This window comes from Phyllobates terribilis, unplaced genomic scaffold, assembly GCF_046119375.1.
Source record: "Phyllobates terribilis strain yellow unplaced genomic scaffold, ASM4611937v1 Scaffold_35__1_contigs__length_13245226, whole genome shotgun sequence".
Classification (NCBI taxonomy): Eukaryota; Metazoa; Chordata; class Amphibia; order Anura; family Dendrobatidae; genus Phyllobates; species Phyllobates terribilis.
Window position 1 is genome coordinate 2,797,384 of NW_027362795.1, and position 18,079 is coordinate 2,815,462.

Below are 18,079 nucleotides of genomic sequence, written 5' to 3' on the forward strand. Positions count from 1 at the left end.
TGCATCAATGGGAGAATGGATGGAGCCATGTACCGTAAAATCCTGAGTGACAACCTCCTTCCCTTCGCCAGGACATTAAAAATTTGTCGTGGCTGGGTCTTCCAGCAAGACAATGACCCAAAACATACAGCCAAGGCAACAAAGTAGTGGCTCAAAAAGAAGCACATTAAGGTCATGGAGTGGCCTAGCCAGTCTCCAGACCATAATCCCATAGAAAACTTTATGGAGGGAGTTGAAGCTCCGAGTTGCCAAGCGACAGCCTCAAAATCTGAATGATTTTGAGAAGATCTGCAAAGAGGAGTGGACCAAAATTCCTCCCGACATGTGCGCATCCCTCATCATCAACTACAAAAAACATCTGACTGCTGTGCTTGCCAACAAGGGTTTTGCCACCAAGCATTAAGTGTTGTTTGCCAGAGGAATCGAATACTTATTTCTCACTGCAAAATGCAAATAAATTCATCTAATTTATACAATGTGATTTTCTTTCTTTATTTTTTTTTTTTGGATATTCTATTTCTCAATGTTAAAATTAACCTACCCTTAAAATGCCAGAGCCCTACAAAATGACCTCCAGCAGGCCACAAATGTGCATATGTCTGCACAAACTGTTACAAACCGACTCCATGAGGGTGGTATGAGGGCCTGACGTCCACAGATTGGGGTTGTGCAGGATGCTTGGCATTTGCCACAGAACACCAGGATTGGCAAAGTCACCACTGGCGCCCTGTGCTCTTCACAGATGAAAGCAGGTTCACACTGAGCACATGTGACAGACGTGACATAGTCGGGAGACGCCGCACAGCCCTCCATGTGCTCGCCAGAGGTAGCCTGACTGCCATTAGGTACCGAAATAAGATCCTGAGACTCCTTGTGAGACCATATGCTGGTGTGGTTGGCCCTGGGTTCCTCCTAATGCAGGACAATGCCAGACCTCATGTGGCTGGAGTGTGTCAGCAGTTCCTGCAAGATGAAGGCATTGAAGCTATGGACTGGCCCGCCCGTTCCCCAGACCTGAATCCGATTGAGCACATCTGGGACATCATATCTTGCTCTATCCACCAACGTCACGTTGCACCACAGACTGTCCAGGAGTTGGCGGATGCTTTAGTCCAGGTCTGGGAAGAGATCCCACAGGAGACCATCCACAACCTCATCAGGAGCATGCCCAGGCGTTGTAGGGAGGTCATACAGGCACGTGGAGGACACACACAATACTGAGACTCATTTTGATTTGTTTTAAGGGCATTACATCAAAGTTGGATCAGCCTGTAGTGTGTTTTTCCACTTTAATTTTGGGGGTGACTCGAAATACAGGCTTCCATTGGTTAATAAATTTGATTTCCATTGATGATTTTTGTGTGATTTTGTTGTCAGCACATTCAACTTTGTACAGAACAAAGTATTCAATGAGAATATTTCATTCATTCAGATCTAGGATGTTATTTGAGTGTTCCCTTTATTTTTTTGAGCAGTGTATATATATGTGTGTGTGTGTGTGTGTGTGTGTGTTGTAAGCTGGACAGGTCGTGTCCTCAAGGTGCCAAGCCTCGGTGATGTAGAACTCAGAAAAGCAGGCTCCAGCACACATAGTGCTGAGAAGTTTTTAATAGGCCCGGGTTTTATGAGCAGCAGAGAGACCTGGGTGGGATCAGCTGCTCACTTACCTCCAGTCCAGATTTTGGAAGGACTGATTTAAGACAGCTGTGTCTGTCTCAGTCTGTCTGTGTGTTTTGCAAGGTGAGCAGACCTTGCATGTGCTGATCAGACTCTGCTGAAGGCAGAGAAAAGGACTTCATTTAAACGTCTGTGGCCGTTTTGTATGGACTTGTTATTTTTGAATTTTGTTTTGTTATACCTTGTTTTGTGCCAGGAAAAGGCTATTTTGTGTTTGTGTCCTGAGCTTTTTATGCAAGCAAAATAAACCATCCTGGATTTCTAATGAAAACGCTCCCTGTGCCTACCTCAACCGCAGCTGAGTGAATACTAAACCCTATAATTGGTGCTAGAAGCAAACGCACGAATCCCAAGAGGCAGTGTGACTGCTACAGGAAACCATATATGTCCTGGGTGAAGGCCGCCAGCCAGCAACAGTTATCCGGCAGCACGGAGGAGCTGTTAAGTTCTGGGAGTTGGAGGGTTCTGCGCATGATCTTACTTGTCCCCAGTACTGCGCTTTTCTGGACAGAGTGTTCAGATGTTGCTCCTGGGATCTGTTGTAGCCACTCTTCCAACTTAGGTGATGAAGTGACGAGACCCAGGTGAGGAAAACTGTGAGAGGGGCGTTGCAAAAGATGTCTCCGGGGGATGACGTTTCGTGTTCCTGGCCGTGTTTCAGAGAGTGGCGGACCGTGAGAGACTACCACCGGAGCAGTGGGCGGAGGTTCTAGCGCCATATCTGACAGGGGAACCACAGAAGGCGTACGTTGATTTGGCCCTGCAAGACGCTAAGGAATATAGCAAACTTAAGTCTGAGATCCTGGCACGGCTGGGCGTAACACTGGCAGTCAGGGCACAGCAAGTCCACCTCTGGGACTTCCACAGGGACAAACCTCCCTGGTCACAAATGTGTGACCTTCTGCACATGGTTCAGAAGTGGCTACAGCCAGAGACTTGTTCCCCAGCCTAGATAGTTGAGAGAGTGGTCATAAATTGGTTTATCCACTCTCTGCAGAAGTCGATTCAGTCCTGGGTTGCCCAGAGAGATCCCCAAAATACAGATGACCTGGTGGGCCTAGTGGAGAGGTACCGGGCGGTAGAGGGCTCCCTGACTGATCAAGCCGGGGTTAGGTCACCTTTCTGGGGTTCACAAAGGGGGGGATGGCTCCCAAAAGAAGGGGACTAAATCCTCACTGGGTGGGCGTCCAAAGTCCCAGGAGGTTGCTGAATCACAGCTGGGTAATCAGTCCCATACCATCCTCTGTTGGAGGTGTCATATCTTTGACCATATAGCTGCCCGGTGTCCCATGAACTCTTTTCCAATGGACTACAACATAGGCTGGCGTTGCTCCTATTTGGCCTACCCCGCCTGCATCGCGGTTCCTCAACATGGCGAGGGCCCTCAGGCGTGCTCAGTGTCCGTAAAAGAGGTGCAAGTGTCTGGACTGTTGGACTCAGGAAGTTTGATGACCCTGATAAGGGCCACACTCATTCATCGGTTGGTTCCTGGGAAGGTGGTGGGTGTCCAGTTTGTCCATGGGGATGCTAAAAACTACCCTGTTGCTCGGGTGGATGTAAACACGGACTGTGGCACCACAGCTCAGGAAGTGGGGGTCATTAAAGACTTGTTGCACCCGATAATAATCGGACGGGACTTTGCATTATTCTGGGACATGTAGGGGAAAGCGGGGACACCTGGTTGCTCGGACCACCGCCAGATCACCCCTGAAGAAACCTCACCACAGGCCGTAACAGACGAGTTTCCCATGTGTTTGTTTGTTGGCGATGAGGATGAGACTGCGTCCCCTGAAGCCAATATCCCTGAGCTGGAAGTGTCCGAGGGAAACTTCGGAACCGCCCAACTCAGGGACTTAACTCTGAAAGTGGCCTTCCAAAATGTTACCGTGTTAAATGGAGTGCCTCAGGAGCCGGGGGCCGACAGTCGGTTCCCTCATTTTGCTGTGAATGGGGATTTGCTGTACAGAGTAACCAAGCCAAGGGTTCAGGTAATAGAGCAGTTGTCGGTGCCAGGGCCCTATAGACGCAGTGTGTTAGACATAGCTCATTCCCATGAGTTAGGATTTTAGTTTTCAGGTGGAGCATAGGCCTGGGAAACAACATGGGAATGCTGATGCCCTATCAAGGGTCTATTGTATGTTGGCAGAAGGTGCCAAGCCCCCCGGTTTGTGCAGAAGGGGGGTATGTAAGGTTGCAGCCGGACAGGTCGTGGATGGGAGGTATATGTCCCCGAGGTGCCCAACCTCAGGGATGTAGGATTTTGAAAAGCAGGCTCCAGCACACATATTGCTGAGAAGTGTTTAATGGGCCCGGATTATGGGGCTGGGTTTTAGGAGCAGCTGAAAGAGCTGGGTGAGATCAGCTGCTAACTTACCTCCAATTCAGGTCTTGGAAGGTCTGATGCAAGCAAAATATACCAACCTGGATTTCTAATGAAAACGCGCCTTGTGCCTACCTCAACCGCAGCCGAGTGAGTACTAAACCCCACAGTTTGTATATATACATGCATGCATGCATTGGGAAAATAAGTATTTGATACACTGCCGATTTTGCAAGTTTTCCCACCTACAAAGAATAGAGAAGTCTATAATTTGTAATTTTTAACGTAGGTATACTTCAACTGTGAGAGACAGAATCTAAAAATAAAAAACAGAAAATCACATTGTATGATTTTTAAATAATTAAATTGCACTTTATTGCATGAAATAAGTATTTGATCACCTACCCACCAGAAAGAATTCTGTTTCACAGACCGGTTAGTTTTTCTTTAAGAAGCCTCCTACTCTGCACACATTACCTGTATTAATTGCACCTGTTTGAACTCTTTACCTGAATAAAAGACACCTGTCCAAACAATCAATTACACTTCAACCTCTCCTCTATGGCAAGACCGAAGAGCTGTCTAAGTACACCAAAGAAAAAATTGTACACCTGCACAAGGCTGGGATAGGCTTGAGAAAGGTCAGAAATCAGCCCAGAACTACATGGGAGTACCTGGCCAATGACCTGAAGAAAGCTGGGACCACAATCTCAAACATTACTGTTAGTAACACACTGCGCCGTCATGGATTAAAATCCTGCAGGGCACGCAAGGTCCCCCTGATAACGCACATGTCTAAGCCCGTTTGAAGTTTACCAATAACCATCTGGATAATCCAGAGGAGGCATGTGAGAAGGTCATGTGGTCAGATGAGACCAATATAGAACTTTTTGGTATCCACTCCATTCGCCATGTTTCGAGGACGATGAAGAATGAGTACAACCCCAAGAACTGTCTGATCTGTTTTGGACACACACATATCTATTAATCTCTTGATCCCTCAATCATCATATTGCTAACATACTAGATCTGTACAGCAGCCTATGTATACATTTACCTTTGATTGGTGCTATCTTAGATGTGGCCAATACTGATATTGCTATTTGAGCTATGCACATGTACTTTATAAACTGCTTTAGGACTGGATTATCCATATATAGCTATTGTGTATATCTTCTATAGCCACCTTGCGAGCATTTCTAGTGTAGGAGCTTGGGTTATATACATTACTGTCTTTATGATGCACTAAGCACGTTACATGTATTGCTGCTTCCCTGATTGATGCATTGGCACTTTATTATCTTATAGGATCGTGTTGTGTACCTATTGTGATCCTTTTGGGTGTACTGTTTGAGGAACCATGTTGCATTTGCATTAGGCTTTGCCTACTTAATATCGATTATTCTTTAGACCCTGGTTCTCCGTCTATGACACACAGTTCCCTGCCTTACTGACGTATACTCCCTGATTTATGTAGTACTTGGTGTCACCGTCTTCCTCCCTTTATTTTATTCCATTGGAAATTGCCTGTTTTTATACCTTTTCTGTAATAAAATTCTAATTTCATCTTGACACGCTCCTGATTCCTTTTCCTCTTTTGGGTTATATGGTTGTTGAAGAGCGCTTACTGAGACCAGTTCCCCCTATCTTTGGTCACTTGGGTGCGTGTTGAGGTATCACAGGGTTAGGGTTTCTATTTAAATGTCCAGGCTGGTTTATTGGTGCTTCATAAACCATGCCACAAGGAAAGGAAATAAACAGCCGTTCAGTGCAGGCAAAACAAAGTAAACAGTTCCAGCAATGGTACTTTAGAAATAGTCCAGAACACACAGGCTGTATAGCATTCAGTATACCAGCTCAGTCTTGAGACATCACACAGGATGCTCTACCATATGTGCAGGGGTATAGGACTCCAGCTGCAACCATTTTTGGGCCAGATGCAGCAGATCAAACATGTGGGAGCAAGGGGGTTTGTCTCGGTGGTACGCCCAGCGTTGAACCCGTTGTGGCCTGACAGTCATTGTCGCTCACAGGCTCACCAAAATTTCAGTTTTCAGTTTCACATATTCTTTGGCATCTTGTAAGGCTAAGTCATAGAACGCCTTCTGGGGCTCCCCTGGTAAGTAAGGTGCCAGCATTTCCACCCATTGCTCTCACTGGAGTTTCTTCCTCTCGGCGACCCTTTCAAAAACTTTCAAAAAGGTATCAATGTCGTCACCCGGGGTCATTTTCTCCAAAACTCTCCTCACAGCCTTACGGATGGAATAATTATCAGCTGACCTTGGAGTTGGAGCTGCCGCCGTGCCACAAACCGCCTCTGCGAGCAATTCAAACTGATGCTGCTGTTTTAGGTGCTGCTGTTGCTGGATCTGTTGCATAAGCAGCTTATTTGTCTCCTATTGTGCCAGCTACTGTTGTTGGTGCTACTGCTGCTGGGCTTGCACCAGGTGTTTAATCAGGTCCTCCATGCTGTCTGACATTGCTCTCTGGCTTATGACTGCCTTCACCCAGGAAATGCAGCACCTCTGTAGCAGTCACACATGTTCCCTGAGAACGCTGCCCGCAATTCTAACACCAAATGTGGTAAAACTACTCACTTGGGTGCGTGGTGAGGTATCACAGGAACAGTTTCTATTTAAACATCCAGGCTAGCTTATTGGTGCTTCATAAACCATGCCACAAGGAAAGAAAATAAACAGCCTTTCAATGCAGGCAAAACAAAGTAAACAGTTCCAACAATGGCACTTTAGAAACAGTCCAGGTCACACAGGCTGGATAGCATCCAGTATACCAGCTCAGTCTTGAGACATCACGCAGGAGGCCTTCTTACGTCCACACACAGACCATGTGTGAGAGAAACAGAATACATTTTACAATGTGAACTACACCCAGGGGTAGGGTGTGCGGGCAGCCAGACCCGCACATCTGTTCGGCTGCCCGTAAACCTGACCTGGATGCACAAACAAGCCTCTTACTACTATGTGCACTAGAGCAATGCTTATGGTTTATATCACAGAGAATAACCACCTCAGTGATACATACCTCCCATAAACTATGGGATCTGTGATTTCTATCTACACCACTGTGTATAGAATGTGTATAGGATAATTGAGTATAATATAGTTATTATGGACGTGAGTTAATTAACATAGGGATAACAGACTCATTGCACAATGTTACGGATATTTCTTGTTGCTAAAACTGATTTTTTTTTTCACTTTAAACATTTTTTAAACAACTCTGATTAGTGCAATCATACAGCATACAAGCCTCTGATTATTCAGGTGATGCACTGCACTACTGTAGTGTGGTGTATCATCACTGCCTGTCAGTGTAATACTAATTGCCCCATACACATGAGATAAGTGTTGGCTGAACCGTCATTTCGCAGTTGGCTATCTCTCCCGACTCCCCCATACACAGAAATATTCCAGCTTTCCTGTGGTCTGTATGAGAGAGTCGCCTCCAGACTCCTCTAGGTGAGGATTATCTACAGGAAGAACAAACGGATTAGCCTCTGAAATTCATGATGCCAGATCCTTCTCTACCTTGACATCATCTGTCAGGAGGCCCCCAAATACTTTATATAGTCGATCAAACCACCCAAAATCAGTGCTTTCATGCCACTTTACTCTTTGTGTGTATAGGGGTGTTAAAACGTAACTTATTGGACGCTTCCTCTTGCCCGACCTAATAGACTTTCATACATTGCAGGCCCAAACACCATTATTAGGTGCCGCTGCACCTATGCCATCTCTGCGGTGTTCATCGATATTCTGGTGCTCAAGAGTTACCGTATTTTTCAGACTATAAGACGCACCTTTTTCCACCAACATTTTGGAGGAAAGCGCGTTTTATAGTCTGAACTGTGGCCCATACTCTATACCTATGGCTGTGGGCTGTGGGGGGAGCGGCTGTGGGGGGAGCGGCAGCGGGGGATGAGCGGATCACAGGAGGCAGCAGCCGCCTGCTGCAGCCTACGCTGTGCCCGCTGCTAAAGAATATGAATATGCATTGCTCCCCACGCCCATGGGCGTGGAGAGCAATTAATATTAATTTTCCTTAATAGCGTGCACACTGTAGCCGCAGCGCGGCTCCTGCTGCCGTTCTACGGTCTGTCTGCCTGCCATTAAAGATCATGAATATTCACTAGAATCCACTCCCATGGGTTGTAGTGCATATTCATGGTCTCTAATATCGGGCACACAGACCGCAGAGTGGCAGCAGGAGCCGCGCTGCGGGTACAGTGTGCGTGCTATTAAGGAGAGTGAATGGTAACTGCTCCCCAAGCACACAGTTCTGGCGCGGGGAGCAGTGACTATTCCGGCACAGCATCTCACACTGTGTGACGGCGCATGGCAGTAATGCCATGCACGGCTCACACAGTGAGAGTGTCGGCAACCGAGCAGGACGCAGCGCTGGAGGAGAGAGGAGGTGAGTATAATTGTTTATTTTTGTGTGTGCAGCGTGATGGGAATCAGGGGGTGCCAAGCATACCAGGATGGGGATCAGAGGGTGCCAAGCATACCAGGATGGGGATCAGGGGTGCCATGCATACCAGGATGGGGATCAGAGGGTGCCATGCATACCAGGATGGGGATCAGGGGGTGCCATGCATACCAGGATGGGGATCAGGGGGTGCCATGCATACCAGGATGGGGATCAGGGGGTGCCATGCATACCAGGATGGGGATCAGGGGTGCTATGCATATCAGGAAGAGGGATGAAGGGTACCATACATACCAGGATGAGGGGTGCCATGCATATCATGAAGAGAGATGAGGGGTGCAATGCATATCAGGAAGAGTGATAAGGGGTACCATGCATACCAGGATGGGGATCAAGGGGTGCCGTGCATACCAGGATGAGGGGGGGCATGAATACAAGGATGAGGGGTGCCATGCATACCAGGATGAGGGGTGCCATGCATGCCAGGATGGGGATCAAGGGGTGCCATGCATACCAGGATGGGGGATTGGGGTGCCATGCATACCAGGATGGGGTATTTGGGTGCCTAGCCTACCAGGATATGAATCAAGGGGTGCCATGCACACCAGGATGGGGGATTGGGGTGCCATGCATATGAGGATGAGGGGTGCCATGCATATCAGGATGGGGATTAGGGGTTCCATTCATATCTGGATGGGAATGAGGAGTGCCCGGGATGGTGGCCACATATAACAGGAAGGAGGGGGCCATATATACCAGGATGGGGGATATTAACAGAATTGGGGGACATTGCCCCTATAACAGTGTCAGCAGACCCCCTTTCCTTAACAGTGCATCATGACCACATGTTTTGCTTAATTTTTTTTTTCTATATTCCTCCTCTAAAACCTAGGTGCGTCTTATTGACCAAAAAATACAGTATTTTTTAAAAATCAAATGTTTTAACGTGTTAAAAAATAAAATGTGTCTTTTGCTTTTTGCATGTTTTTTTCTTTTTACACAGAATTGTTGGTGCCAATTTTCTTTTGAAACATTTTATTATCTGCTTTTTTCTGGTGTTTTTCTTGTAATATAGGAAAGCCTAAGGCCAGAAATAAACCCCATAAACACTGTACATGGAGACTTTGATATCAAATAATTTCTCTCTGTGGTGTTTGTACAAACAAAAAAGATTTAGAAATGCCTCAAACTTCTGTGTGTGAATCAGACATGAGATCTAATGTGATAGAAGATTACAGTCCGGGGAAGACGGGAAACATTCATATAGACGGGTGGTGATGTAGTCAGTGAAGAACTCTGGCCAAATATGTTTGTAGAGCCGTAGTAGAAGATGATGTCATCCTCGTTATGAAGTAGTTATTTTTCATGTCACGTGTAATGAATATCTCCTGCAGTATAGATAATGCCGATTCCAGTGTCTGTAAATGAGACGAGAATTAGCGTTATGGAAGATGAGTCTATGAGAAACGTATTCAGCTGCCGAGACGAGGAAGAACCTACTTGTTGTGTGTAGCCTAAAATATATAGGTTTTATTAGTAGATGTAAAGAAGAAAACTACTGTAAAATAATAAATCCCCTCATATGTTTCCCCTTATTATCTGCAGTAATTGTATGATGTTACAGCGACTCCCCTTCTTCTCATTCAGGTCCCTACAATATCGGATCCTCTCAGTGAAGATTTTCTATAGAAGAGAATCTTCCTGATTGTCCATGTCCATCTTTGATGGGTAAGAGACATGGTGGCAGAGAAAATATTACACCTCACCCTAGAGATCCTTTTCCGTCTTACTGGAGAGGTGAGAGCTTCTGATGACATCACATTACATCATTCTTATCTATGGGAATAACAGATGGACAGAACTGGAGAGGTGAGGACTCTGGAAATGTCTGGAGTGAGATTTATTAATGTGTCTCTCCATAACCAGGATTACACAGTAGTGAAGAAGACCTCTAGTGAGCGCTGTCAGGCCCCTGTGTCTGAGGGATGGGGAAGACCCCTGAGCCCAATCACAGGGCCTCCACCTCACCCCCTGATACATGACTACATCAATGACCAGAAGATCCTAGAACTCACCTACAAGATGATTGAGCTGCTGACTGGAGAGGTGACACTGCTGGGAATGCTGGGACATTATACATTAATGCTATGATGAGATAGGGGGGATGACAGTATCATTGTATGTGTCAGGTTCCTATAAGGTGTCAGGATGTCGCTGTCTATTTGTCCATGAAGGAGTGGGAGTATTTAGAAGGTCACAAAGATCTGTACAAGGACGTCATGATGGAGGTTCCCCAGCCCCTCACATCAGGTAATAGACAGGACTAAATACACACAGCCTATAAATATCTGTATGTAAAGAATGAATTCAGTCCCTGTATGTGTTTCCTGCAGATCTATCCAGTAAGAGGACAACACCAGAGAGATGTCCCCATCCTCTTCCTCCACAGGACTGTAAACAAGAAGATCCCAATGTTCCTCAGGATCATCAGGTAGATGGAGAGAAGGTGTCATGAGATCTCCCCTATGATGTGTAGACGACTGTGAAGGTCTTGTGTTCAGTCTTGTTTTATCCACCAGTATTATATGTTTTATACTTGTGTAATGAGAACGGTGGAGATGGCAGGATTAGAGATGATCATAGAGGTGACTTCTCCATCTGTCTGTGACTTTTACAATATTTGTTTCAGGGTGAAGATCTGCCCCATATTAATACTACAGAGACATATGTGAGGGGTGATGAGCGGTGTACAGAGGAGACTCCTACATATGACTATCCAGGTGAGTAGTAACCACTAAATGCAGAGAAGTCACAGATTCTTCTCAGTCACTGGCTGTGGCTGCTTTATCGGTGGTGTAGTCCAGCCGTATAACAATTATGTGATGACTATTTTGCCACAAGACCACAAAATTGTCCTACACCCAAAACTGTTGCAATGGCTTTGAGCATTGAAAGCCCTTTTCTATAGAACTTACAACCTGGGAGATCCACCTACCCCCTGGGATTAGAAGACACTGACCGGTACGTTCCCAGATCTGTAAACTACAAAGCTAAATGACAGCGTATGTAGAATGTGCTGACAAGTTAGAAAATCAGTTGAAGAAAAATAATGTGATGGGCCAGTAAGAGAAATCGGAGGGTAATGATGCTGTTGGCTTCCTAGAACCTTGATATCTTATTGGCTGATCTACCTTCTCTCGCTTCTGTGCTGCTGAATGTGCTCATATGGTCCCATATGAGCCACTCTCTTGTTGCCTTGGTTGTACGTTTTGGGTCATTGCCTTGCTGGAAGACTCAGCCACGACCCATCTTCATTGCTCTTACTGAGGGAAGGAGGTTTTTGGTCAAAATCTCGCAATACATGACCATATCCATCTTCCCTTCAGCACGGTGCAGTCGTCATGTCCCCTTTGCAGAAAAGCACCCACAAAGTATAATGTTTCCCCCCATGCTTCACAGTTGGGACGATGTTCTTAGAGTTGTACTCATCCTTCTTCCTCCAAACACGGCGAGTTGAGTTAATTTGTAAGAGCTCAATTTTTGTCTCATCTGACCACAGCACCTTCTCCCAATAACCCACAGAATCATCCAGGTGTTGATTGGCAAACTTCAGATGGGCCTGCACATGTGCCTTCTTGAGCAGGGGGACCTTGCGGGCGCGGCAGGATTTTAAACCTTTAAGGCATAATGTGTTACCAATGGTTTTCTTGGTGACTGTGGTCCCAGCTGACTTGAGATCATTAACAAGTTCCCCCTGTGTAGTTTTAGGCTGATCTCTCACCTTCCTCATGATCAAAGGTACCCCACGAGGCGAGATTTTGCATGGTGCCCCAGATCGATGTTGATTGACAGTCATTTTGTATTTCTTCCATTTTCTTACTATTGCACCAACAGTTGTCTCCTTCTCACCCAGCGTATTACTTATGGTTTTGTAGCCCTTTCCAGCTTTGTGCAGGTCTTTGATCTAGTCCCTGACATCCTTAGAAAGCTCTTTGGTCTTGCCCATGTTGTAGAGGTTAGAGTCTGACTGATTAATTGAGTCTGTAGACAGGAGTCTTTTAAACAGGTGACTATGTAAGACTGCTGTCTTTAATGCAGATAACGAGTTGATTAGGAGCATCTAACTGGTCTGTAGGAGCCAGAACTCATAATGATTTGTAGGGGATCAAATACTTATTTCTCACTGCAAAATGCAAAAAAAAATTATCTAATTTATACAATGTGATTTTCTTGTTTTTTTTTTTTTTGGGGGGGGGGGATATTCTATCTCTCAATGTTAAAATTAACCTACCCTTAAAATTATAGACAGCAAGGGATCAAATGCTTATTTCCCCCACTGTATGTCTAAGCTGTGCGTGGCTGATGGCTGTAATGCACATTTATTCACGCCTGCAGGAGATGTGTTGGCATGGCTCCAGCCCTGGTTTCATGGATTCACTCCACGTCATAAATTACATTATGTTTTCAATCCTAAAGAATTCAGATTACTGCACAATCTCTCCTGAAATGGGGGCACTAATTCTTTCTCTACTCTTCTGCTCAGGAGTCATAGTAGCTCCAATGGTCCACCATAAACGAGTGCAACTCTGATTTAGTGTTGGAGTTCTCCCCTCATACATATGTTGATATTTGGGGATGTAACATGTTTTCTTTATTCTATTTGTATGATTTGTGGTGGGATCGGCCTGCCTCACTTATGTGAGTCTGCAATTCCCTGGTAGTCTTTAAAAATAAGGTCTCCATTGCCTTTCCAAAATGTCAGAATCTAAATTTACAGGCTGTTCTGTGGTGTGAGATGGGAAGAAGAATAGTCAGGTAGCCGGGTCAGAACCAGGAGAGCAGAGAAAATACAAAATCAGAAGACACAAGAGTAGTCAGTAAACGGGCCGAGGTCACAACAGGAAACAAATACACAAGCCGGGAGCTGAGCACAGAGGATTGACCCAGAGGAGAACAAGGCTGTATCTGGCAGCTTCCAGCAATATGCTTCCAGCTTTAGTAGGGTGCGGTGCTTTCCAAATGGCTGAAGGAGGGAGCAGATTACTCCAGCTGGACAGCACACACACCCATACTGCCAGACTGGATGGTACTACAGGTCCCAGGCACCCTAATCTTCCTGGTTAGTCAGAGCCTGCGCCACCTACAACTTCTGGTTCTGACGTCTCCTCCATCACCAGCGCCGCCTGCAGGATGAATAAGGCGGCTCCTGGTGACAGAAGCAGATGTCCCAAGAGCAAATCCAGATGAAATGGGACAAACCATTTGCGGAAGCTCTAATATGACAAAATGGCAGAAAACCAGAGCAGTAGAAATCCCCATAAAGTGACTCATTTTGGAAATTATAACCCTCAGTGAAATAATCTATAGGAGTAGTGACTATTTTGACTCCACAGTCGCTTTCCGGAAATTAGCACGCAGTGGATGATGGAGAGTGAAAATTACAAATATACTACTTTAACACCCATCACATAGTGCCCAGATTCTGCTCCAGGAGACACATCATAAATTAAGTGGGTTCCTCTCACTATAGTAGTGCCAAACACATGGATGCTAAATGTGGTTTGGGCACACTGCAAGGCTCAAAAGCGAGGGGGAGATCTGGCTTTTTGGAGAGTGGATATTGCTGGATTGGTTTATGGAAGCCATGTTGCTTTTCAAAAGCCTTTGAGCCACTAATAATGTGGAAACATCTGTTTTTCCATTGACAGATGATGGACCTGAGTGGGGACTTGTTTTTTGTGAGATGAGTAGAAGTTTTTATTGGTATTATTTTTGACTACATAACATTGTTTGGTGGCTTTTTATTCCATATTTGGGAGACAGAATGAACAAACAGTTTTACACATCATACTCCACTGGTTCATCCTATGAGGTTTTCTATTAGACTGTGAACTGTTATTGTTTTGGTGAATAATTCAATATTTTACATAACTTGCCATTTCACAGACGTTAAGTAGAAATTTTCAAAAATATAATATTGAAGGATATTTTTATTCATAAATAATTGTTTTTATTCTTGGCAGATGACTGTACCAGGAGATCAGAGGAACAGCTGACATCTTCAAATTTTACATCAAATGATCTTGAGATCCCACAGGATACAAATGAAGTGAATTCCATTACTCCAAATGTACAATCATCCCTTCACAGCAAAGATCTGTCATCTGATCCTTTGAAACAGGTCCTGTCTTCTGATTCATTGCTGACTACTAAGGAAAATCATAGTCACAAAATAAGCATTAAAAAACAAATTGCTCCTAAAGCAAAGAAGCCATTTTCACTTTCAGAATATGGAAATAGTTTTCCCTTCGAAAAGTCTTTTCTTAAATATCAAAACCTTTACCCAGCAGAGAATAGATTTTCTTGTTCCAAATGTGGGGAATGTTTTAACCAGAAAACAGATCTTGTTAGCCACCAGAGAATTCACACAGGGAAGAAGCCATTTTCATGTTCAGAATGTGGGAAATGTTTTGTGAAGAAATCATCTCTTCTTAGTCACCAAAGAACTCACACAGGGGAGAAGCCATTTTCATGTTCAGAATGTGGGAAATGTTTTAACCGGAAAGCACATCTTGTTATCCACCAAAGAAATCACACAGGGGATAAGTCATTTTCATGTTCAGAATGTGGGAAATGTTTTAGCCATAAATCAGCTCTTGTTAGTCACCAAATAACTCACACAGGGGAGAAGCCTTTTTTATGTTCAGAATGTGGGAAATGTTTTAACCGGAAGGCACATCTTGTTAGCCACCAGAGAACTCACACAGGGGAGAGGCCTTTTTCATGTTCAGAATGTGGGAAATGTTTTGTAGATAAATCAAATTTAGTTGGGCACCAGAGAATTCACAAAGGGGAGAGGCCTTTTTCCTGTTCAGAATGTGGAAAATGTTTTACCCTGAAATTAACTCTCAATAAACATCAAAGAACTCACACAGGGGAAAAGCCTTTTTCATGTTCAGAATGCGGGAAATGTTTTGTGAAGAAATCATCTCTTTTTAGTCACCAAAGAACTCACACAGGGGAGAAGCCTTTTTCATGTTCAGAATGTGGGAAATGTTTTAACCGGAAAGCACAGCTTGTTATCCACCAAAGAAATCACACAGGGTATAAGTCATTTTCATGTGCAGAATGTGGGAAATTTTTTAGCCAGAAATCAGATTTTGTTATGCATCAGAGAACTCACACAGGGGAGAAGCCATTTTCATGTTCAGAATGTGGAAAATGTTTTACCCGGAAAACAAATCTAGTTAGCCACCAGAGAACTCACACAGGGGAGAAGCCTTTTTTCTGCTCAGAATGCGGAAAATATTTTAACCACAAATCAAGCTTTAATAAGCACCAAAGAACCCACACAGGGGAGAAGCCTTTTTCCTGTTCAGTATGTGGAAAATATTTTACCCTGAAATTAACTCTCAATAAACATCAAAGAACTCACACAGGGGAGAAGCCTTTTTCATGTTCAGAATGTGGGAAATGTTTTGTAGATAAATCAAATTTAGTTAGGCACCAGAGAACTCACACAGGGGAGAAGCCTTTTTCCTGTTCATAATGAGGTATGTTGTGTGAAGGAATAATCTCTTAGTCACCAGAGCAGTCACACAGGGGAGAAGCCTTTTTTATGTTCTTAATGTGGGAAATGTTTTACTTGGAAATCAACTCTTAATAAACATCAGAGAACCCATACACTGGAGAAGCCTTTTTCATATTCAGAATTTTGGAAATGTTTTAACTGAAAATTGCACCATGTTTGGCCTCATTGAAATGAAAACACTCATACTCAGATCCCGTGCCAGCGCCGTTCCAGCGGTGTCGGGACTCACGTTCCCGCGGTGTCAGGACTCACGTTCCCGGAGCTCACATGAGGTTGTTACATCACTTGAGCCCTGCGCAAAATCAGTGCCAGTTTCACTGTCCCCGCCTTCGGACGTATTGGACATCAACAGGAAGCCTTTGGTTGTGGCTGCTCTCTGGCTCCTTTGTGATGTTCGATTTGTCTGGAGGTGGGGACTGTGACAACAGCGTTGATTGGGGTATGTTATTGACAAATTGTACAAAAACATATACCAGACAGTCATATAATTAAATGAGAAAGGGAATTACTTCAGAACTTACCATAATTTGTGGACTATAAGACACACTATTAGCAAGAAAAACATCTTGCTAACAAATGAGTACTTCTTATAGACTGGAGGCAGCTTCCAGTGACAGAGGAAAAAATCAGGCAGTGTCCTTCCTGGTCACTGAGAGAACTGCTCTCTGTCTCCTCCAGCACCACACTTCTCTAACCGATTGGTGTAGAGCAGAAGAGGAAGGTACCGGGACCTGCACATCCTGAGGACCTTCCACCTGACTAGCTCAAGGATCTTTCAGATGTAACACTGTTTTTTACATATTTTCAAAAGTTGTCAGGTTCATTTATGAAATGAGCCATTTCTTAATGATTTTGAACTCGTGAATTCAAATCTGACAAAGAATTTTTTTAGTTGTCTCTTGTTTCTATGATATCCGAGAGTTTTCCTTGTACTGCTACATATAATTAATGCATAAAAGTTTCAGGACTTTGAAACATAATTACTTTTGCAAATATAAAGATGCAGAATATTTTGTTATGCCATTTTTCTGATATTTATTTAGAGGAAACTTGGCAACAATTCAAGTAACTAAAATCTGTGTAAACACTATTGTGAATTATAAACAGTTACAGAAATTGCATTACAAAATTTGCTCCTCATTCAGTGACAACTCTTTTGTTTGTCTCTTGTACTTCTGCATCCGATCAACTCTTAAAATTGTCCAACTCTAATCTGCAAGCATTGATGGATTCCATTTTCCTTGATATCTTTTCTCCATAGCTGCAATATCTGGGTGAAATCTCTAACCATTCTCGTCCCTCACTGCTCCACAGTTTGATGGAAAAAAGTCTAGAAGCGAATGTAAGAAATTAATCTTTAAAGGACATGTTACAACCCAGATCCTTATAGGTTTTGAGGAGACTTTCCACCAACGCTTCATAGTTATCTGCTTTTGAGTTTCCCAAAAAATTAGTTACCACTAATGCAAATGCTACCCATGCAGCCTTTTCCTTTCTCCGCAACAGAGAAACTCATTATCTTGGAGAAGCATATGAATCAATTAAGACTCTTTCCTTTATCCTTTCTTCGCTCAACTTTGGAAATTTATCAATGAGATACTTGAAAGCTCTTTAGGGAGGAGTAAGCACTGAAATACTCGGATGCTTGTTACTCACTGAGCAATTCCTAATTCTTGGTTGCTCGTCTATGGGAAATTTTAGCCGAAAGAGTTACAATACAAACAATTGTTACCGTCCACCTTTCGTGTCTCCCCTATCTCCTCATAGATAGTAAGCTTGCGAGCAGGTCCATCACTCCTCTTGACATCTGTAGATTTATGTGATTGTTATTCTGTAATGTCTTTTATTGTCTGTACAATTCTCCTCTACAATTAAAAGTGCTGTGAAATACAGTACAGACCAAAAGTTTGGACATACCTTCTCATTTAAAGATTTTTCTGTATTTTCATGACTATGAAAATTGTACATTCACACTGAAGGCATTAAAACTATGAATTAACACATGTGGAATTATATACTTAACAAAAAAGTGTGAAACAACT

At 44.0% G+C, this 18,079-nt stretch overlaps 1 protein-coding gene across 3 annotated transcripts in view; it reads left to right on the top strand.

Annotated features, from left to right (window-relative positions):
- LOC141182585 (uncharacterized) overlaps positions 1-16,127 on the top strand; it is a 54,159-nt gene extending 38,032 nt beyond the window's left edge. The window contains exons 2-7 of one of the 3 annotated variants that reach the window (XM_073660736.1): positions 10,094-10,243; positions 10,373-10,552; positions 10,636-10,756; positions 10,840-10,937; positions 11,136-11,226; positions 14,470-16,127. In XM_073660736.1, the coding sequence (XP_073516837.1) occupies positions 10,184-10,243; positions 10,373-10,552; positions 10,636-10,756; positions 10,840-10,937; positions 11,136-11,226; positions 14,470-15,995 (2,076 nt within the window). In that variant the 5' untranslated portion in view covers positions 10,094-10,183 and the 3' untranslated portion in view covers positions 15,996-16,127. Of the gene's footprint in view, positions 1-10,093; positions 10,244-10,372; positions 10,553-10,635; positions 10,757-10,839; positions 10,938-11,135; positions 11,227-14,469 lie in introns of those variants that run through there. The other 2 variants (XM_073660737.1, XM_073660738.1) reach the window with 2 other exon arrangements.
- Positions 16,128-18,079: the final 1,952 nt, after the last annotated feature.